This window comes from Taeniopygia guttata, chromosome 26, assembly GCF_048771995.1.
Source record: "Taeniopygia guttata chromosome 26, bTaeGut7.mat, whole genome shotgun sequence".
NCBI classification, from domain to species: Eukaryota; Metazoa; Chordata; class Aves; order Passeriformes; family Estrildidae; genus Taeniopygia; species Taeniopygia guttata.
The window spans coordinates 6,070,951-6,093,692 of record NC_133051.1 but is presented as its reverse complement, the minus strand read 5'-3'; the positions used below and the strand labels follow the sequence as shown (position 1 = coordinate 6,093,692).

The following is a 22,742-nucleotide window of genomic DNA, read 5'->3' as shown; positions in this document are numbered from 1 at the left end:
CTCCTTTACCCCATTTTTCAGAGGTGCAAACTCACTCCCCTTCCTTGGGGCAGGTCTGTGCTCAGCTGCAGGAGCTGCAATCATTCCTGGCTCCTGCCAAAACCAGCCAGACCAGTCCAGAGCTGCAGTTGTGTCGATTTCTCGGGGTTCTGATGGTCAAGGTGACCCCGAGATCATAAAGTGTCTTTGAGATTGTGAGAGTCCTCGTTCCCTTAGCCCGCTGCAGCCAAAGGAGGAGCCTGGAACGCTCCGATTGCGCTTTCAAGGTTGTTTATTTCTCTTTATCTGTAACATTCTTTCTCTGACCTGCTGAGATCTGCCTGGCAAGGAGGCCGTGCCATTCTGCCCCGAGCCTCGGGCAGCTCCCACCTTATAGACTCAAAACTCCGTGTCTGTGTTTACAATTTATTATCTATTCCCATCACCCATGTTAGACAGAGAATCTCTACCTTAAACCAATAGAAAAGTGTCACCACCACAGCAAGACATGGAGGACACGAAGGAGGAGAAGGCCAGGACATGCCCAAATCCCTCCATCTTGACCCCCTGAATTAGATTCTAAAAACCCCAAAATTCTACTTTTCCACCCTATATTAATTCAAATATCACACTACTCAAACCCTTGTGTCCTGTAATTCCTCATGAAGAATTGACAGCTTTTTCCACAGGCTAAAATCGAAGCCACAGCTGTTTTTGACTTCATGCCAGGGTCTGGAGACAGCCAGGGCAGCCAGAGGGATGTGCTGGACCCCGACACAGCCGGGCTGGGCACAGCCCCAGACCTGCAAAGCTCAGTTCTACCTCTGCCTCTGAGCAGGAAAGTCAGGACACAGCTCCAGCAGCAACAGAATTGCAGCTGTGCAGCTTTTTCACTGCATGCAGAAGGTCCAGAGACGTCCCAACCCTTGTGTTTCGTGCCCAGGGGTTGATAAAAGTGATAAATCACTTTTTGCAGCCTCAGCTGGGCTCACCTGGGCTCCTGCAGCCCAAATTTCACCCTATTTCAACACTGCAGGTGTTGTCAGGAAAGTCTTGTACCAGGTGTGGATCCGTAGCTGATGATGTGCAAGAAAGAAACTCAAATTGAAAGAGTGATTTTTCTAATTTAATAGAAATAAGCAACCAAAATGGGTTCCAAACAATGCTTTAAACTGAGCGAATACAACTTCTACAGCACATTCCAGAGCACTTAACAAGAAATATTTACAGGCAGCTAAAGTATTAAATAACCAGAGAAAGAAAAATTTGATTTTAATTACACACCAGCAAAAAAAAACCCCACAGGAACAGAACAATTCAAAACAATAACTTTAAAAAAAAAAAAAGTTAAATAGGATGATTCAGATAACACAATATCACAGAAACAGCACTTGTTTTTTTGTTTGGTTTTTTTTTTTTTTTTTTTTGAAGAATCATATTAAAAGATGAGGCAAGTTTATTATGTGCAAAATGAGCCAGCTCCAGCACTGGAAGCAGGAAATAATTGAAGAATCAAAGATGCCATGATTTAACCCTTCCAGGAGAATGTTTACATGTAAAACAAGCTTTGCACTGCACAAATCTGTATAGAATTATTTACATGTGTCCTGGTGTTCTGAGCCTAAGGATCCCCCATTGCAGGTGAGCACGGGCGTGCCAGGGGAGCTCACTCCAGACTGAATCCTGCCAAAGTCCAGCTCACAAAATATTCCAGTACCTCTCTTTGTAGAAATCCCATAAATTCTAAAGGCAGCAGCCTCGAGCTGTTATTTCAATCAACAGAAAAGGCCCAAGCTACATTTCATACACCTCATAGTCCACTTATAATAAAGATTCCCAAATTAACTGCAATTTTGGAAAGCTGTTTCAATCCGGATGCATCAGAAAGCACAGAAAAAAAGGATCCCCATAAGCCAAGTGGAAGTAGATGGAAGAGTTACTGCACACACACTTTGAGAAGACAAAATAAATCACCATACCCAAAGATACAATCCATACGTGCCATCTGTGTAAACTGTGGCATTTACATTTTTATTTTAAAAAAGTACCTCCATTATTTGCTCAAACAGCTACTTCTTAAAAAAATAAGGAACTTTCCCCAGTTTTTTAAAATAAAATGCCACACTCTATATTGTCAGGAACTGCTGCAGAGTTTGTTTTTAAAAGCTAGGCTTGTGATTTGCATACAAATTTCCCTATAAAATCGTTATCCTAAGGAAAGGATTCCTGTCATGCTGACAGGCAAATGACAAAGCAGTTTTATTGCTTTTTCCAAGGAAGAGAGTAAGAAAAACAAGGAAAACCCAGCTGGGAAAAGCCAATTCCCAGTGCACCACACACACAGATTCAAAATACTGCTGCAATAACCTAAACTTTTCCAGGTCAGCCAAAATCGGGTGATAAAACAGAATTTTGGGCTCATTTTAGGGACTTTTCCGGTAGCTTCAAATGTTTGATCCAGCATAAAGAGTGTCACAGTCAAGTGTCACAGTGACATCCCACACAGAGGAACAACCTCTCCACACTTCACTGAGCATTTCTGTTTGCAGAAGTTGGGGAAATCCCCTTTTTTTGGATAGTAGCTCTGCCTTACTCTGCTCTAGGCCACTTAATTCCAGGGCACAGCTAAACAAAAGCCCTGAGCCCATTTAGCTGTTGAATTTCCTCTCATCACCAGGAATTCATGGCAGGACAGCTCACACTGAGCACTTTGCACTCATTTCAAATTGCCTTTTCCTTCTTTGGATTAACTTAAAACTTCAATGGCAACAGTAATTCCCAGCCAAAATGGAGACACAAATTTTTGGGAGTATTTTAAATGAGAGCAGAGTTGCACCAAGTGCCAGATTCCTCCTGCCACCCCGTGGGATCACAATTTCACAGGATTTCCTGATGTGAACTCTGATTCCCCAGGTAAAGCCACTCACACATGGCACACCCAGCAGCTGGCACAGAGAAGATGCCCAGAGAATTAATGTGGCTCATTAATAAAAACCCTCTAATGAGTTACAGTGAGGCACCAAAAATAGTTTCCACTGAGCAAACCCTTCCCAGTTCTGTGATGAACACCCAGACTACAGGATCAGGGAAGGTTTATCCACCCTTTCAAATAATTTCAAACAGAACTTTGCTGCTTTCAAAACAATCACTGAAGTGCTGCTTTGGGAGTTCAAAAATGAAGGGGAAGAAGAGTAAGAGAATGTTTTGTTTCTTTGTATCAAAGAAACACTTGAGATTTCTTGCAGACATTCAAAATTCCACATAATCCTACTGAGCACTGGGGGATGGATGGGAGGAGCAGCTCTGGAGGGTCACTGGGCTCTGAGCAAGGGAAGAACTCGGGCTCAGCAAGGTCCAGCTCAGCTGCACTCCTGGTGTGCAGAGGATGCTGAGCATGAGCTGGCCAAGTTCTCCACCTGGAGTGAAGTGTTGGAGAGGCCACCTCAAAGGAAAGGCTGTCCCAAACCTCTGGGGACTGCTCTGGGGTCTGGGGGGGGAGGAGAGGGTCCTGGTCCTGCAGCAGCTGGGGAGCACGAGCCTCCCTGGAGGGTTTGGGGTGAGTCCTTCCCACTGTGCTACACCTGGGATCACCTGAGATCCATCTTGGAACCTCCTGAGCTCTGCTGGGATCCCCCAAGCTCCATCTGGCATCCCCTGGTCCATCTGGGATGCCCTGAGATCCACCCTAGGATCCCCTGTCCTATGCTGGGATCCCCTGAGCTCTGCTGGCATCTTGGACTCCATCTGCGATCGCCTGAGATTCATCTGGGACCCCCCTGAGCTGCATCTGAGATTCTCCTGTCCTATGCTGGGATCCCCTGGGCTATGCTGGGATCCCCTGGGCCCCATTTGGGATCCCCTGAGCTCCCCCTGGCATCCCCCGTGCCCATCCCGTGCTCTGGCTCATCCCCAGGGTCTCTGCAGGATCCAATCCCCAGCTGCTGCCCAGGGAAGAGCTCAAAAGGTGAGGCCTGAAGGTACCAGAACTGCCACAAAAAACAGGAGGCCCGAGTGAAGAGAGCTCACAGGATCTTATTTTCATGATAATTTTAATAATATTCCTTTTGCAAAATGAAGCCAAGAAACTAGAAATGCATAAATAGGCAATACACAGAGCCATGAAATGATCCCATGTCACTACCAGTGTCCTATTCACACATCAGCTTTTCCACAGGCAAAGTTGTTGCTCTTTGTCAATTTATTATGTTGAAGTGGAATTCCTTTTCCTTTCACATACAAACTGGTAAAAAATAAACTTAAAACAGCACTTTTAATGTCTAAGAAATTTAAAAAAACAACCAGTTTGAGTTTGAAGTGTAACGTTTGAGTAAAGAAGTGAGCTGGAAATTAAAAACATCCTCAGTCCCCTCATTTATTGCAAGAGGGAGAATCCCAAGGTACACAGACCTGGTTCTTATAAAAGAAACCAAATCTGCAGTGATTTGCATAAAAACTGCTGAGAGCATTTCTCAATTTGATATTGTGCTAAAATATTTCTCTTTACCATGATGGTAAAGCAATGTCACAGGAAGGGCTGTGCTGAGCACACCAAACCCCCAGGGATCTCCCACAGAACTGCTGGATCCACACAAAGGATGGCAAATTCAGAGTCTGCCATCTCGAGCTCATTGCTTACATGAATTCTTCAACTTCCTTTAACAAGATCAATGTGAAGGCCAGAAAATGTATTTATTTCTAGTACTGAGTCGTGTCAGTAAAGAAAACAACTCCTGGAGCTGTAGCTCCTTGTGATTCCATGATTTCTAACCAGGAATGCTGGGATGGAGGCAGTGCAAGGGAAGGCACTGCAGAGGTGCCCCAGGGGCTGCTGAGGGAATGGGGAAATTGTTCTGTTCTCACTCTTGGACCAGAAACCACTCAAGGCCAAAAACCCTGTGCAAGTGCTTTGTTCAATGGATGGACAGGCAACCCAAACTCAGACTGATTCCAATCTTCCTGCACATTTCCCTCACAAGCTGCTTCTGAAGAAAGTTCTGAGAAGTACTCTAAGAAAAATAAGACAGAACCTCAAAATGAATGCAATGTTAGAAATAGCATATATTACAAATCTTTTCTTGATAGGAACAATCAATAAGAATACATATTAGCTTAAAAACAGTTCAGCAAATGTTGCTGACCTGCAAGAAATCTCAATTCACTATTTACAAATAAGACAAAGTGAATACAGGAAATTTTACACATTTGGTAGTTAATAGGTTATTGTTTGCCGAGTGGTCTATTAGAAACTGATATTTAGGAAGACTGGAAAAACACCCCAACCAGTTATTACCACTTCAGTCTATATTTTAAGTACAGAAAAGTACAGAATGAATACTGGAGAGAACATTCTGCCTCGTCAGGGGGTCAGGGACAGATGACAACGCTGAGACTTCTGCCATGGATGCCATTAAAATGTTCTGGGTACAGGAGTTTAATAAATACACCTTGTCCTACTGAAAGGGATTGGAGCCACCAGCTTAGCCTTTCATCTGCCTCACATTCCTGCATTCGCCCATTCAGAACAGTTTAATGATTTTTCTTTCTTCTTCCTTTTGCTCTACATAAAATGGAGTAAAGAAAGCAAAATGTCAACAGTTGGATAGACACAGAAGATCACTTATTCACAGTCCTGCTTCAATGGGATGATCAAAGCAACGACCAACACACACTTGAGTGGACACAGAGGGGATTTCAAGAGCTCTGCTCACAGTTTACACTGCAGTGTAATGCAGGACACAGTCACTGAGTGGGTCCAGTCCTGCAGGTCGTGTCACTACAGTCTTATCTGTACATGGAACATCTCCTATCAAATCTGCTTCTCTTCAACATTCCTCCACCTCTGTCTGTGAGACCAGGATGAGCGTGTCCCCTCCATCAGGAAAAGAAAGAATATAGCAAGTAATCAAGGAAAAAAAAAATACAAACCACCAAAAATTTACAATACAGGTTTTTTCCCCTTTTGATGCGAATGTTTTTTCTGTACAAGTGTTTTTTGTTATCTAATACTGTTTAAAAAGCTATCAGCTTCTGCAAGATGGCCACTGTAGGCATGATAATATTCCAGGAACACTTAAATAACAGTTTTTACAATAAATTTTAGGTCCATATCATTAGATTACTTTATATGCACTGGTCTCTCATCTGATTTTAGGCGTTTTCTACGTGGTTGTATAAAATCTTCATCGGAGTCCTCAGTTATTTCACCATCATCCTCTTCCTGCTCAAATTCAGGCAAAGGCTGGAAGGTCCTGTCTGAGTAGATCTCTGTAAGTTTATCTTCAAAGTACAATGCAACTGCCTTCCCTGCCTGTGCTACTTCTGAATCAGCCTGTGGATGAAAGAAGACAGGAATATTCACCTGTTGGAAATGCACATCCCTTCACCAAGTGTGCATGGTCTGAAACGCTTACCTTCAAATTAATCTCTTGTGTTTCTGCATAAACTTGAACAACTTTCATCATCTAAAAAGGATACCAGAGTCAAAAAAAATGAAATTATAATCCTTTCTAAAGTTACGAGATCGCACAGGATTGGATGACTAAAGTCAGCCATAACAACAACACAGTTTGTTATGGTTTGTTAGCTTTAGTTCCCAAACTTAGGCAGCAGGTTTAAAACAGTCTTAGGTGGTAAATAAACCTTCAACAGAACACACAACTTTTGTACAAGTGGCTCCCAGCCATTTTCTACTCATCACTGCTTTCCTCACAGTAAACTGGAGTTGCCTGGACAGGACTGTGGGAAAGTCTCCTTTGGAGGGAAGAGCTCCAGGAGATTTCCTGGGGATTACCCCACTGGATTTCTGCTTTGGAAATCTGCTTTGGCTTAGAGGCACTCGACATGGTGCTGCTGTGAGAGGTCAGAGTGACTCAATTTTTGCCATGAGCCAGGCAAGCTGAAACACATTTTTTTTTTTCTTTTTAAAAAAAAATAAGGAAAAAAATCAGCACATCTCTCAGTCCTTCCTCCCTTGTTGTACTCTGGTCTCTGAGAGCTGCAGCATGTTTTCCTCTAGAGTGGATGCTTCATTAACTCCCCTGATTGAGAAGTTCACATAATTAAATTACCTCATGAACCACCCCTAATGCAGGGACACAAAGGAGTCAGAGTTGTCAGAGTCCCAAAACTGGGACTCTTGGACTGCTTGTGAGCAGTTCCAGCATCACATCATTGACTCGGATTTTTCCTAGGGAGGTTTTAATTGCAGCTTTGTCAAGTTCCTTCAGTTTCCTTCTGCATGGGGCCAGAAACTTGCAGCCCAAACACTGCAAGTCCAGGTTACATTTTGAAGAGAAATAAGAAATATTGGCTGCTTTCTGCATTTTAAGGTTAGAAGAAAGCCATTCCCTGTGATGCCTTTTGTCATCCTTGCTTTAAAGCATCTCAAAGATTATGAACCCCCTTAGCTCCTACTCAGTTTCAGCAGAGTATCACCTTTTTTTTTTTTTTTTTTTTTAATATTCAGATTATTTTTTTCATTGCTCCACTAGCAGTAACATTCAGGTCATTTATCTCCCCAAGTCACATTTCAGGTGTAAGGGATATTTCATTATCAGATGGGATCATTGCAAAATGAATAAGAAATATGACTCCATACCCACGTTATCCACTGAAAACTGATTATTCAGAGAGCCCAACCACCAAGGAGTTCAAGCAGGAAGGTTAATAAGAGCCACAATGGCCACAAAGCTTTCTTGGATTCATTTGTGTGAGGTACTAAAACCAGAATAACTTCAGAAAGGCAGATTTCTCCTCAGTAGAGGAAGTTTCTCCATGGATTCCACCATGTTCTATGAGTGTAAAACAATTAGCTGGGCAGCTTGGGACACTTTCAAGGACTCTGGTTGTTTTTATTGCACTTCCTTAAGCACTTCTACAATCAATCTGATGCACAGTAACCAGGTCCCCCTGCTCCTCACTCACAGACACCAATGAATGCATTTTAGAGGTTCCCCCTGCTCTCCCAATTGAACTAAAAATGAGAAGTTATTCTGCAATTGCCTTGAGTTTTGTTTGGTTTTTAAGTGTCTGATTCAGCATCTGCCCCAAAAGCAGAAGTTACAGCTGGAAGCAGAGCTTTTCATGGGAGAAGCTGCACAACCAGGTGGAAATAAATCTTCATTTAAAAGGACAAATGGTGCTCAGATTGGAAGTTAACATACTTCATTAAACCTTTCACAGTTCTTGAAGATCAACCGGACATCAGCCACGAAGTCCTCGGGGGTCTGGTAGTGTTGGGAATGCTTCTTCTGCAGTTTCTTCTTCACCGTGGATAAATCCATTGGTTTCTTTATGATTTTATAGTAGTTTGGTATCTGTAAAAATCCAACAGTGATTTATCACTGAATGGCTACAGAGTTCACAGCTGAATTTCTGCACTGAAGGTGTCAATCCCTTATCTCATCTCATTTTAGGTTTGTTCAGTAAAGCAGAACAATTTCCTTTCCTCAAACTGTTTAAAACGTTCTTTATAAGAGCATGGAGTGACAGGACAAGGGGGATTAGTTTGAAATCAAAGGGGGGTAGATTTAGATTGGATATTGGGGAGAAATTGTTCCCTGTGAGGGTGGGCAGGCCCTGGCACAGAGTGCCCAGAGCTGCCCCTGGATCCCTGGAAGTGTCCCAGGCCAGGCTGATGGGGCTTGGAGCAACCAGGGACAGTGGAAGGTGTCCCTGCCATGGCAGGGGTGGGACTGGATGGGCTTTAAGGTCCTTTCCAACCTAAACCACTCTGGGATTCTGGGATTCTTCCTAATCTTCAGTGTCTCTCATAGCACAGCAAAGCTTTTCATTACAGTTACTTCTTTTACAGCTGAAAACACAAGAGTCAGAGCAGTTTATTCCCTCCTCTCATTCAAAAGTTTGTCCAAAAAGCCCTCCTAAAGCTTTTTGAGTTTCATGGGTAGCCTGAGACATCTTGTTCCAATTCAATAACTACTAATTGGAAGTATTTTTAAATATCTGGTTTTGAGACTGGGAGTGAAACATCAGCCTGGAGCAGATCCAGAATCAGCTGCTCTCCCTCTCAGACCCATGAAGTGCTGGATGACTGCCCAGAACTCTTAGACTGATCCTGGTGAAAGCAGTCAGTTCCTTCCCAAATCCAGCTCCAGACTCTCAGGGCTGTTCCACCAAACAGAAATCCCCAGCTGTTTTCCAGGAGACTCACCGAGGCTGGGACTGGCTCTTGGAACTCAATGCTCAGCTCGTGGCAGTACAGGTAAAGCAGGAGGCGTTCACATTTCTTGTAAAGAAACAAATAGAGTCAGATGAATAGTCTTAATTTATCCCTAGCCCAGAAATTCATACTTCCCTACTTTAAACAGGCTTGTACTTTAACAGCTTAGAACTAGAAAATTTAAATGTAACCCCCTCAACTTCATTAAAAAAGGTAAAGTTCTTAGGAGAGGCAAAACCCCATTTACTGTTCACAAATTTCCTCTTTGTTTTCTCCCTCCTAACCAAAAGCCTAGGGCTGAAGTCAAGCATGGAGAGACATGCTAATATACTGCAAATTTAAAAATAAAATGCCAACTACAACCACTTTTACTGCTTTTGTGCAATCACAACCACATGTAACAGGAAAGGACTGAGCTGTAGACTCTTCTCTTTGGAAAGCAGAGCCAGAGTGTTTCTATAAACTCCTTGTTGAAATCTTTTTCCTTGCTTTGCTTGTAATTCCTTTAGAGGAATTTGATTTGATTTGATAATACTCTTAACACTACACAGAGGCTGATTGATAAAGCTAAAAATAATTCTGATTGTCAAGGTAATTAAAATTCCCAAGAATGCACCTGGATCCCAGTACCTCTCACAGAATGCACTTAACACACCAAATTTACAAAAATATTTTATGAAGGTGACACCTTCATTATACAGGACTTTTAATCAAGTGCATGTAAAATGATGCATTTAAATGCAGAATTTGTGTTCGTGCTGAATTTTAGCTCCTCAGTGATTACAGTCCCAAGGCACTGGGGCACTCCCACAGTCACCAACAGCTGGAGATGTGGCCACAGCGGGAAAAATCTCATTAATCATTTTGGGTTGTTTTGCAAAGCCATAACTACATTTAATTTGCTTCAGCCAAAGCAAAACTATCTCCAGTCAGTGGAGGGCAAGTGATGTGAGAAAGCAGATTTCTGGGAAGCAGATTCCTGCAGGTTTGGCACTCACCCTTTGGTCCACGGGACTCAGGCCTTGTGCTGTCTTGCCCTTCTTGCTGTGCTGGGAATTGTCACAATCATATTCCACTTCAGGTTTGCTCAGATCTCTGCAGAATGTACATATCCACTCTCCACTAAAGAGAAAAACACAGTTATTCCAGACATCCAGGGATAAATTCTCATCAGGGATGACTACAAATAGTTTTTACTCACTCTTACAAATTCACATTCTACGGCAGTAAAGACCTGGACACCCAAAGCTAAGGAATGACCTTAATGCTCACAATAATTCTGCCAGTCAGGGCTATTTTTCCTGCCCTCATATGATGCTTTAATGCTTTATAAAGTATAAACTTTATACTTTACAGAGTAGACCCTTCTCACCTTGAGAAGAGTACACCCTTCTCACCTTGCCTTAAAATGAACTTTACACAACAGAACCACATTGTGAGATTTTACAGAAACAGAGAAACAGAATGGGATTCTGTTATAAAGACTGATCAGCTACACACCCAACAACTCAGGCAAGGCCTTAGAAATGTCCTATTTCTGTAGTAGAAGAAACCACCCAGAACAAGCTGCTTTTGGAGGAAGCACCACTTTGGGCTCTGTGCTCAATCTCAGCCCACACCGCAGCGCTGCAGCCGGTACCTGGGGAAGCTGAGGAGCGTGGGGACGTGGCAGGTGAGGTGGAACACCTTGGGGCACTTCTCACAGCACAGCAGATCTCCCCCATTCTGGCACACAGCACACCAGTCCTCGTTGGGGTCGTCATCCTTGTTGTTGCCCTCTCCTGCTGCTCGGGCCGAGCGGTGCATGAGGCTCCGCACGGGCGACTTCCCGTTCACCAGGCTGTGCCCAGACTGCTTGCAGCTCTCGCTCAGATCTGCTGGCTCTGACTTCACGTGGTTTTCCAGGCTCCCAAAAGCTTCCAGTTCACTCTCCAGGTGTAAGTTAGTGGACAGTGGTGGTGTCAAGCTGCTCTCGGGGCTGCTGAGCTGGAATGAAAGCAGCACGTGGAAAATCAGAGTTCATTTTGCTGCTGCATCTTTCTGCCCGTGGTGGTGGAATTCAAAAGTCTCCCACCAATCAAAGGTACCATGATCATATCCCAAAAACCATGGGAAATCATGAGGAAGAGCTGAGTTGCACACAGTATTGAAAACTGCTTTTTCACACGTCCTTTCTCTGAAGGACACTCTCATTTCTTCTGATATACAACAAGAGAAACGTTACAACAAGCCAAACACACTAAGTCATTAAAAGCTGTTAATGACAACTTCATTGTCATTAGGAGAAATCCTCAACTCCACCACCCTGCTCCCTGTACACAACCCTGTTCAATCAAGCATAGCTGGAAAATAGTGAAAAATATTCATTTGCTAATTATTTGATTTATACTTTGGTCTAAAAACTTATGACTGGAGGTTTTCTGAATGCAATTACCCATTTGGGAATGTCCACTATCAATGGGTGACTCAGAGCTTTTATTAATTAAGGATTAAAAGCAGCAAATACACTCTTTTACACTTAATTTCAATCATTAAAGATAAAATTTACACTACAGGCCACTCTGTGCCTGACAGAGCATTACCAGGGAGAAAATACCTCTTAGAATGAAGCTTTAGAGTAAAAATGCTTTTTTTTTTTTTTTTCCCTTCCAAATTCTTAAACATGCTGCCAGGAAAACACTGAGCATAAACTAACTTTACCATGCAAGCACTCCTTCTGCCATCCTCTGTTTTTTCCTGCTTTACTGTTCCTGAGAAACTGCAGATCTCTTCCTCTGTGCCTGGCTCTTGCTTTACTTTCACTTGGTCAGCCTTGAAGCCAATGCCAGTTTTGTCAGCAGTCCTGCCCGAGGAGCCACAGCTGCAAAGACATCAGCACAAGATAAATAAGAGGAGAAATCAACAGGGCAAAGAAATCCAGGTAACTGTTTCCCAAAAAAAGACAAAGGGTCAGCACATTGTAAATGTTGTAAATGTTGCAAATCAGCACATTTACAACAGCTCCAGTTTACAAGACACAGGAGAATCATAGTGCAGGGGGGAAAATTAAAAATATAAATCTTCATGTAAGCATTCTTCCATTTCTTGGTCACAGTTATGACAAAGCACAGTTTGCCAATTCTTTTTTGAAATTATTCATGTCTGATTTTTTTAACCTGCCAGTGTCAATGTGACACTCACCTTCCTCTGCTGCCTGTGCTGGAGGTGCTGGGGGGCCTCACAGGAGTGTGGGAGTTGGATAAACCTGCAGAGAAGCAGCACAGAAGGTGATTTGGTACAAGTTTACATTCACTGACAAGTGCTGAGAAACCCCAGAAATGCTGCAGGAATATCCCAAATTACTAAGACACCTAAGCCAGCTGTTCTCTCAATTTTTGATCATAACAAATCTAGCACATCACATTAAATAAAAAGTGACAACACACACTTCTTAAGAGTCCCAATAATCATTTCACCTAATCCAAGCAGTGCTAAAGCCTTCAGACCATTACATCCTCAAATGTTATGCACTGAGAGCCAATAAAGTCATAAAAGCAGCCTCTGCATGGTTTGCATGCAGCTTTGGAGAAACACAGGAAGCCCCACTGCTGCAGCCATTGATTTACAGGATCTTGCAAGTCTTGTAGAGAAAAGCAAGAGAAACATCAAGTCCCAGAATGGTTTGGGTTAGAAGAGACCTTAAAGCCCATCCAGTCCCACCCCCTGCCACAAGCAGGGGAACTTTCCACTGTCCCAGGCTGCTCCAAGCCCTGTCCAGCCTGGGTTGGACACTTCCAGGATCCAGAGGCAGCCCCAGCTGCTCTGGGCACCCTGTGCCAGGGCCTCAGCACCCTCACAAGGAAGGATTTTTTCCTATTGACTGACATAATTTTCTTACTTACAAAAATAGACATTTTCAATATTTAAATAACTGAGTGTTAGGTACTGGTGACTTCATTTGTTCACATGCATAAGAAAAGCTCTACCATTAATTAGTTATACTCAGAATGACCCTAACGGCGTCTCTATATAGATATATATAAATATACACACATATATATAAATATATGTATCTGGAATACTGCATCCGTGTGCTGGAAGTTTGTTACTATAAAGACATCTCTAAAAGAGGGTAAAATTTAGATTTCTGGAAGAATCTATTTCTGAGCAAAACAAATTTTAAATAAAACATTGTTTCCCTTCTGGCAGGAAATGCTAGGCAATTTTTTTCAACTTAAATACCAGAAAATACCTATCACTTTTTGGAAGCTCTAGAAAAACCCACCAGATTTACCTGATGACCCTGGAGACAGAGCTGAAGGTCCTGGGGAGGGATTCATGGTGCTTGTAGGCTGTGGGGGGAGGTGGCTGCCTGTGATGTACCTACTTAGCAGATTATCTAAACTACTGGAACCAGCATCTTCCAGCTGAGGAGGAAAAACAAAAATCTGAATCAGAGAGGTCTCATTCACACCTTTAAACTGTGATCACTATCTTTACTGGAATTGTTCCCTCTCCCTTCAAGGATTCAGGACATCAGCAAATATTTTTATCAGTTTCATGGAGAATCAGGCTTTCAAATCAGAAACTTCAAGTGACGTTTTTCAAAAGCTCCTAAATTTGAGATTTTTTTCCAAGATGATCCTGGGCTGCACTTACACAAGGTCACTGCAAACTTTCTGGCTGCCAGCTGCTCAGTGTGTCAGCCACACTCATGATGTTGTGTTAGTCATAAAATACCAGATTTCTGAGGCTGCAGAAGTTATTCCATAATTAAGATATTAAGGGAGGCCATAATCTTGTCTTTCCTTAACATGATGGGAAACCTCCCACTCACTTTTCAAACAGATTTTAGTACTTGTTAAACCCAAGGAAACAGGGACCCTGTCACTGTAACTGCTTAAATGTGTTAAATGTGTAAAATGCAATGTGTAAAATGCAATAATGTGTTTGAAACACACTGCATTCTAAGGGGGTTCTAATGACTGTACCAGCAGCTTGAAGGACTAACACTTCTATCCACTAAATCCAGCTAAAATCCATAACAGCTATTACATGAACAGGTACAAAAAGAAGAGTATCGCAGCAGAATTCTGCATTTTCAGTGCACCTGGAAGTTGCATGGTAATGCTTTGTTCAAAGTCTGAGGACTGCAGACTGCTCACACTGAGATGGGATTCCTCCTTCCCCACCATTCTCACAATAAAAATTACCTGCAGCCTCCTGACAACACTGAACACACCAGCCCTGAACATTTAAGAGATGCAAAGCTGCAGCTGGTGTTCCAGCAGACCATCTTGGATGAAATTTATTTTGTTTCCTGTATGGTGACCAAATCTCCTGGGTTTTACATGGGCATTTCAATGCAAAGGTCCCGTTCTCAGGATGAAGCCATCATCCTCCTCCCCTCTCCCAAACACTCCTGCAGAAAACACATTCCTTCTACTTTCTTTGCCTCCATTTTGCTTTTCACCTCTCCAAATGAGCTTCAAAATCTACCTCAGCTTGTGTCCCCCCTCTCTGTGGGACAATGGGACATGTCCTCTCTGTGCTTCGTTTTTAGGAACATCGAAGAGAAACTCCAGGCAGCTTTAACCCTGAATAAATCACCATTCAGGGCACTCAAAATACATCACCATTAATTATTCTACTGATATCTTCCACAGGATGGTCTTGTGGAAGAAAGGAAGTGAACACAGTACTTGGGATTAATTAAAGTGTTAATTTTACTACAGAGCACATTAAATATTGACGAATCTAAAGGTTACCAGGTGGAGCAGGTCCTTCTAAGGTTTGTGCTATAGACAGAACATATTTCTTGGCATTTCTTCCTCATAGGTGGCAACCTTGTGGGGCAGGTCAGGAAGGGAAACCCAAACATTCCATAGGGTGACACCCCAGGTCTGAGCAGGGCTGGGCTCTAATTTTTAACAAGGCTAGAGGGAGCCATCTGATCCACAACATCTGGGTTTCAATCACCAGCTTAACTAGAGTTCTTTGAAGAGTTTGATTCATCCTCTCCACACAACCAGAACTCTGTGGATGCCATGGAGTGTGTAATTCCCATTTTACTCCCAGGGCTTGAACAACTTTTTGAAATATTTTAGAGGTGAAATGAGTTTTAACTCTACAACTTTAAATGCTAATTACATCACTCCATGGCCAAGTCCTGGTACCTAACTACAAAAGCAGAGCAGCTGAGGAGAGCAGCACTGCAGGACTAGAGGACACATTAAATATTGATTAATCTAAAGGTTACCAGGTGGAGCAGGTCAGCCCTACATGGATAAACCACCAGCACACCTAAGAGGCGGGCTGAAGATTTTAATTCTACAACTTTAAATGCCAATTACTGTAGGAATATAAAAAGGTAAAAGACTCTAGAAAGTGCAAAAAGGCCTCAGAAAGTAGACATAAAGCTGAGAAAGGCTGGGAAATTTCAAAACCTTCTCATGGGAAGCTAAGAAGTTAAGAACCAAATGAATACATTTATATTTATCATAAGGAACAAGAAAGAACAAGAACTTATTGATAGTTCAAGATGTGAAAAGTCCTAGATATATGCTTTGAAAATACAGAAAAACTTTCAATCTTAAATAATGAATTATTGTGTATTGTTTGAGGTTCACTGAAGTCCTTTTGTTAATGTTAAACCCACATGGGTCCTTCTCTTATTGGTTAGAGTATAATGACTCTGCACCTTTTCTTTTATGCTATTGGTTCAAAGAATATGTAGAAAAAGGCTTTGCAGAAGTTGCCATCCTGTCTTTGATCTGAATTTGCATGGATGTTGTTGTTTCCCTGTGTCTCTTGCTTTTTGCTCGTATGATACAGACAGATAATAAATCCTAAAAAAGTCTGCAAGCAGTCAGGGTCCCACCCCGATTGTGAGACACAGACCAACCTGGCAATTACACCATTCCCTGGACAAGTCCTGGTACCCAACCAGAGAAGGAGAGAGAAGGGAGCAGTACTGCAGGACTACATTAAATATTGATTAATCTGAAGGTTACCACGTGGAGCAGGTCAGCCCTACATAGATAAACCACCTGCACACCTAAGAGAGGGGCTGAAGATTTTAATTCTGCAACTTTAAACGCCAAATACATCATTCCATGGCCTAGTTCTGTTACCCAACCACAAAAGCAGAGAAGGGAGCAGCACTGCAGGACTAGAGGACACATTAAATATTGATTAATCTAAAGGTTACCAGGTGGAGCAGGTCAGCCCTACATGGATAAACCACCAGCACACCTAAGAGACGGGCTGAAGATTTTAATTCTACTTTAAACGCCAATTACACCATTCCCTGGCCAAGTCCTGGTACCCAACCAGAGCAGCAGAGCAGGGAGCAGCACTGACCTGGATGGGGGGGATGTCTGGCAGGGAGGGCAGGTTCTCCGGGTTGGTGACGGACGGGATGAGCTCGATGGCCGACACGGACGGGCTGGTGGGGCCACGGTTGGCGCTGGCCATGGTGGCCGTGGTGGGGCTGGTGGGGTTGATGGTGGTGTTGTGCACGGAGACCACCGGGAAGGGCCCGGCGTGGCCGGGGTTGGAGTGCTGGGGAGACACAGACACGGCGCTGGGTCCCGGGGCCGCCGCAGCGCTGCCCTGCCAGAGACCCCAACCCAACACAGCCAGCACAGCACCTGCCAGCACTGAGGGCAGGGCAACTGCTACTCTTCTTCACTTGGAAAGGAAAAAATACTTCACATGGCTCCATTTTAAACACACAGCACTTCTCCCGCCAAGTTATTTCGTATATAGTGGAGTTTTCTTAAAGCAACTACGTCCTCCAAAGATAGCTTTAGAGTGTACGTGTCTAATTTTTTTTTAACTTTTTCAAGTAATAAAAAGTCACTTTTGATATTTCAGTTACATTAACATGCATTGTCAAAGATTTTTATTCTTAATGGCATGCAGAGCTCTGCATCAATGATTCAAGTGTGAATTTAAAACCACTTCAGCAGCTGATTTAATCAAAACCCCTCAACTACATCACTTTGAACTTCACTACTCCTCACTATTCTCTAATAAACCTCTGATTGTTCTTTTCAGCTGAATGCCACTGAAAAGTGCAAAAGGAAACGTTTTGCTTCCCAGAACTAAACTGCAACACAAACATTTCATTTCAATTCCACCCCTAAGGTTTAAATTTCCTTACATTCAGCAAAACTGTCACAGCACAGTAATGCAACATGGAAAAGAAGCATATAAATGCGTGTAGCTGTGAGCTACAGGGGGACAGATAAACACATTTACAGCTGGAGGTACCATCTACTAGAATGAAAGGCTGGCACAATGGCACAAATGAAGCGTGTACACAGGATATACTTGTCTTTGAAGGTGAGGTTGCATCATGGAGTATTGAGGTCCATTGTGGCGTGGGATTCCTGGTATACGAGCAGCATTCTGAGCCATTCTCATCTGATGTGCTTGGAAAGCCCCACAGTTCATGTTACCCCTCTGCATGGTCTGCATGCTGATCAACCTGGGAGGCTGCAAGGGTTTGGGTTTTTTAAAATTTGTGCTTTTAACACAGAGAAAAGAAGCCCATCTCTTTCCACAGTAGTAGCAACATAACATCAAGCAAAGCCAAGAGCTGTCACATTAAAGTATCTCAAATCTCAGAAGATTTTAGTTTATAAATTGCTTTGTAAGTTTAGATCTGACAGGGCAATTTTAAAGCTCAGTGTTATGGTGAAATAAAGTGAAAGAAGGTGAAATAAGAACACATAAAGGACTCACCTGCTGCTGCAGGACTTGGGGGCTGCTCTGCCTGGGCACGGATGCAGAGGATGGCTGGGCCATCCTCATCTGCTGCAGCTGCTGGTGTTTTTGGGCATACACTTGCTGCTGCATGTGCTGCAGTCGAAGCTGGGCCAGATTGATTTGTCCTGGAGCTTTGCTGACGTGGTTTGTTCCTGGAGGAGTCTGCCCAACCACTACATTGGGAGTATAACTAGGGGCTGGTTTATTTTCAATGACCAGGTTACCTATAAAAACCCAAAGAAGCAATCAACAGTTAGATCTCATCATCCTCCAAAGGTTGACATATGTGGAATATTCAGATGTTTCTAATGCAGTTTCCTCAGAGCAATTTAAGCTTGAAAGGTTAAAATTTAAGCTCTTTATGCCTTCAATAACCAAATATGACAAAAGCAAAAAGAGAACTCAGACTACAAGAACTAAGTGCAAAATTAAAAATATGATGTGTGAGGGAAAAGTTAAAGAACTGGAACTGCACAGCCTAAAAGCCACAAAAGACAGAAATTACTTCTCTGAGTTCACAAGAAATGGACAAAATGAGATATAAAACAGAAAACAAACATGCTGAGCATAAATTTTCTATGTCTAAAGTAGCAAAGCCTGGGAAGAGATATTTGAGTGTCCCACCACCGAGTGACTTCGAACAGGTTCTACAAACACAACACAAAACACTGCTACAGGCAAGTCCTGTCTTGCTCCAATGTCATGGACCATGTTGCCTCTCCAGATAACTCCTTTCCTATTTTTATATGTAAAGGCAAAATGGTGATTTTTGACTGTGAATGTGCACTCAGTGGAACCTGCACATCCCTTTTTACTATGGTTGGAAGTTTCCTTTCTGCTTCCTGTCTCCCTCAGAGAATAAATACTCTTGACTGAAGACAGGAACACCCCAACCTGGATGGTGGACTCAGAGCAAGGAGTACACACAAAAGCTGCTATTTTTATCCGATTTTCTATGAGATTTTTATCTAACAGAGAAGTTCACATGCAGGTGCTAACAGGTATCTCTGTCACTGTGCTCTGCCCTCTTCTCTCATTCCAAACCTGTACTTTGCAAACTCGAAGTGATTATATTTAATATACTGGAAATGGTACAGGTGCAGTGTCCAATCCAGAGAAGCTTTGAATGCCACAGCCCTGGAAGTGTCCAAGGCCAGGTTGGACAGGGCTTGGAGCAACCTGGGACAGTGGAAGGTGTCCCTGCCATGGCAGGGGAGATGAGATGACTTTTAAGGCCCTTTTCAACCCAAACCACTCTGTGATTCTGTGATTAGGGCCATTCCTCAAACTAGTCCCAATACAATATCCATTGTATCCTGGAAAACAGTATCCATTTAGAGAAAGCTCTGCTAACAGAAGGAACAGAGCAGATAAGGAGGATAATCAGGGCTGGATAGGTCATGAGAGTTTATGGTCAAGAGAGTTTTTGTCTCCTGCATTAAGAGATGTATTGCACTGCACTCACTCCTGCTGGATGAACACCCCCAACTGAACAGAGTTTTCCCAGCATCACAGATGAAACAAACAGAGTTTTCTCACCCAAATTGACAACGTTCTTAGCCCAGAAGGTGGGGTCACAGTGGAAGCGGATGGCCCCGTTGGCAGCAGGGACGGGATCGCAGCGTGCCTTCAGGATGTGCCTCAGCTGGAACGTTATCTGAGAGAAACAAAAACACTCTGCTGCTGACAGAGAAATAAAGACAGAGAGACAAGTGTGTGTCTACCCCGAGAGTTTAGGCCATGGAACACCAACAAGGACTGGCAGCAGCAAGTTTGGTTCATAGCCTGGGGAATTCTCCATTAGTCAGGAAAATCCCACATTGTGCAATTTTACTCAGAGGATTGCAGAGGAGCACTGTTACACCATGACATTACTGCAGTGACTCCAGTGAAACACTGAGATGCCTTCACAGAGCTGACCCCATTCCTTCTACCCTAACACTCCCTAAACCCTTATGGTAAGACTGAATTGTTGCACAATTGCTTGGCTCTGTTAGAAGAACTGAACTTGAAGGTACGGTCCATGATGGACCCACATGGCAGAACTGGGTGTATCCTTTGAATTACCAACATTTCACCTCATTTGTGTCCTAATCTTACTCTTGCTTCCCCTATTCCTCTGTGTTTGTGGCTCAGGACATGTTCCCAGACCGGCAAAGTTGGTGGCAGAGTGCTGGTCTACAGCAGCAGTGTTGAGCACACCCCTGGGCCTACAGGTGATCAGCCTGCATGTGGAGAACTGGGGGTATTCATGTCAGTAAAAGTGAATTACCCTTGTGGTTACCAACATTGACTTGGTGTCTTATCTCCCTCCAGGTATATTGGAACTTTTGCCCTCTCTGGACACAGGAATTGGGACAGAATTGCACAGCCAGGTCTGTGCAGCCACATGAGGAGTGGCTGAGGGCACTTCGTTCTGCTGGAGAAGAGGGGCCTGAGGAATTCCTGGCCTGGAATTCCTATCACAGAATGTTTTGTGATATTTCTTGAGCTCTCAGTTTAATTATTGCCTATGTGACCGTCTATTCAAGTGCGTAACATTTCTATGCTTCACATGGTGCCGTGTTTTGGGAGCCTCACTGGGGGCTGCAGCTTCTTCCTCAGGAGCAGCAGAGGGACTCTGTGAGCTGGGACAGGACCTGAGGGAAGGGCTGGAGCTGTGCCAGGGGAGTTGGGGTCAGATATCAGGGCAAGGCTCTTCCCCCAGAGGGCTCTGGGCAGTGCCCAGGCTGCCGAAGTTCCAGGAGCGTTTGGCCAGCGGGGCCAGGGATGCCCAGGCTGGGATTTCGGGGTGTCTGGCAGGGCCAGGAGCTGCACTGGATGATCCCTGAGGGTGAGTCCCTTGCAGCTCAGGACTGCCCCAGCCCCAGGTGCCCCTCACCAGGCGCTTGCTGTAGAGCAGGGCAGTGCTGCTGCCGCTGGCGATGGCCCAATTAGTGAAGTTCATCACATGCTTCACTTGTCGTGACAGACCAGTGATGTCGTTCTGCTGCTGGATCAGCTTCATCTGTCTCTCCTTTGTCACGTTCTGCAAAGAAACAGAGACTTTGTCACAATAAAGTAATTTGTAAATTGCAAAGTGATTTATTACAATGGGGCTTTCAGATGTAGGAGGAAAACGTAAACTGCTGGCAGGTTTTGGATCAAAAGGGAAACGTCCCAAGGAAATTTTAATAAATGCTAGGTAAACAAGAAAAGCCAAAATTCATGTAATTTTGCATTGTTTCTTTTACTAATGATCAAGTTACTCCATTCTTCCCGGAATATTTGATTTCCTTGCCAAATAATTGTTCCTTAACCACAAAAAAATCTATTGTGATTAATCTGATTACAAATTTTTCATGGCAGGCTGGCCATATGCACTGAACCAACTTATTACAAGGGATTTCCTCTATTCAGATAAAATTTTCATGGGTTTTAATGGAAGTCACAATGCAATTATTCAGAACATGCCATCTGGAAAGAATGCTTGAGCTCATGGTATCTAAAGTTGTATAATACAACTTTAAATACAGCATTATACCTTCATGTACAAATACAAGAGACTGTTCTAACATGACCATTAAAAAGCTTTTTGAGGAAATTATTAAATGATACACACCTTAGCATTATGTTATAATACAGAAATACGGCAAAGAGAACATGAAAAGGAGATTTTCAGCCACTCCTTTACAATGAGCCCAATTTTGAATATGAGGCACAGACACAAAACTGAAGGAGCCACAGGCTCTGACAACAGGAGAAAAAAGAGATTTAACTCCAGCACATCCCTCAGAGGCAGTTTCAGTACTGCAACACCTGCAGTCACACCAAACAAACCATTTTCAAATGTTTTCCCTCAACAGGAGACTGGAAACTCAACACCACCATGGCTTTTTATTTCAAGTGTACCTCAAGGTGTTGTAGCAGAGATTTTCCCTTTTTATTGATTTCATTGATGAGGGTGAATATAGCCACTTTGATTTCCTGCTCTACTCGTTTGTTGGTTTCATGTACTTCTTTTATCCTAAAAAAACAATTTAAAAAAGCAATGGATTGTCAGTCACTCTACACTTCACTGCCAAATACAAATTTACAACTTGTTTTACTTCAAATAATATGAAAGTACTTGTAGTTTACACACTTTATAAAGAGAAATTTAGAGAAATAACCAGCCACAACCACATGTGTCTATGGACATTTATTAATTTATATCCAAATTGTGTCACTCACTATGAAAAATTTGTATCTGATGTTTTAAACTTTTAAGATAATTTATATCAACCAGAAAAGAAATCAACCCTGAATTTCAAATTAATTCCTCCCTTGTCACAAAGAAGTTATTACAGATCTGTAATTAATACGAAATAAAGGGATAAACATTTCACTAATGATGTGCCTGATAGTAGTTTAGATTATTCTCTTGTGCTTTAATACTACTGGCTGTCAGATTTTTATATCCTCTTCATCACAGCCATTTTTCCTCAGTTTTAGTGCATATCCAACTTCTTCAGATTCAAGCAAATAATCTTGAGCTCTGGTCACAGAATTTAAAATACAGCATTTCTTAAACTCATGGAAATTCTGGATTTCTTTGATCCTACACTGCCTTAATCTAACAAGATCACATTACAGCAGAATTCTTTGCCATGAGCCAATGTGAAGACTTGAACTGTCCTTTTTTGAAGAGTTTTTTTGCTGCCAGATCAAGGATGTGATGTCACTCAGCCACAGGACCAACACTCACTGCTGATGATGAGCACTGTTGGCGTCAAAGCCCTTTAAGGCACCTGGGGCACACGTGGTTTTTCATGACACCACAACCTGGTCTCCTGCTCCAAAAAACACCCAA

At 42.9% G+C, this 22,742-nt stretch overlaps 1 protein-coding gene across 2 annotated transcripts in view; it reads right to left on the bottom strand.

Annotated features, from left to right (window-relative positions):
- Positions 1 to 1,083: 1,083 nt before the first annotated feature.
- The window catches only part of TRIM33 (tripartite motif containing 33), a 44,126-nt gene continuing 22,467 nt past the window's right edge, over positions 1,084 to 22,742 (bottom strand). Inside the window, exons 6-20 of one of the 2 annotated variants that reach the window (XM_030292149.4) lie at positions 21,803 to 21,917; positions 20,793 to 20,939; positions 19,451 to 19,568; positions 17,888 to 18,135; positions 17,474 to 17,638; positions 16,499 to 16,699; positions 13,431 to 13,563; positions 12,338 to 12,401; positions 11,858 to 12,017; positions 10,797 to 11,143; positions 10,156 to 10,279; positions 9,149 to 9,223; positions 8,142 to 8,294; positions 6,390 to 6,440; positions 1,084 to 6,307 (exon numbers count right to left, since the gene is read on the bottom strand). In XM_030292149.4, the coding sequence (XP_030148009.1) occupies positions 6,095 to 6,307; positions 6,390 to 6,440; positions 8,142 to 8,294; positions 9,149 to 9,223; positions 10,156 to 10,279; positions 10,797 to 11,143; positions 11,858 to 12,017; positions 12,338 to 12,401; positions 13,431 to 13,563; positions 16,499 to 16,699; positions 17,474 to 17,638; positions 17,888 to 18,135; positions 19,451 to 19,568; positions 20,793 to 20,939; positions 21,803 to 21,917 (2,314 nt within the window). In that variant the 3' untranslated portion in view covers positions 1,084 to 6,094. The remainder of the gene's footprint in view (positions 6,308 to 6,389; positions 6,441 to 8,141; positions 8,295 to 9,148; positions 9,224 to 10,155; positions 10,280 to 10,796; positions 11,144 to 11,857; positions 12,018 to 12,337; positions 12,402 to 13,430; positions 13,564 to 16,498; positions 16,700 to 17,473; positions 17,639 to 17,887; positions 18,136 to 19,450; positions 19,569 to 20,792; positions 20,940 to 21,802; positions 21,918 to 22,742) is intronic. The other variant, XM_072918934.1, reaches the window with a different exon arrangement.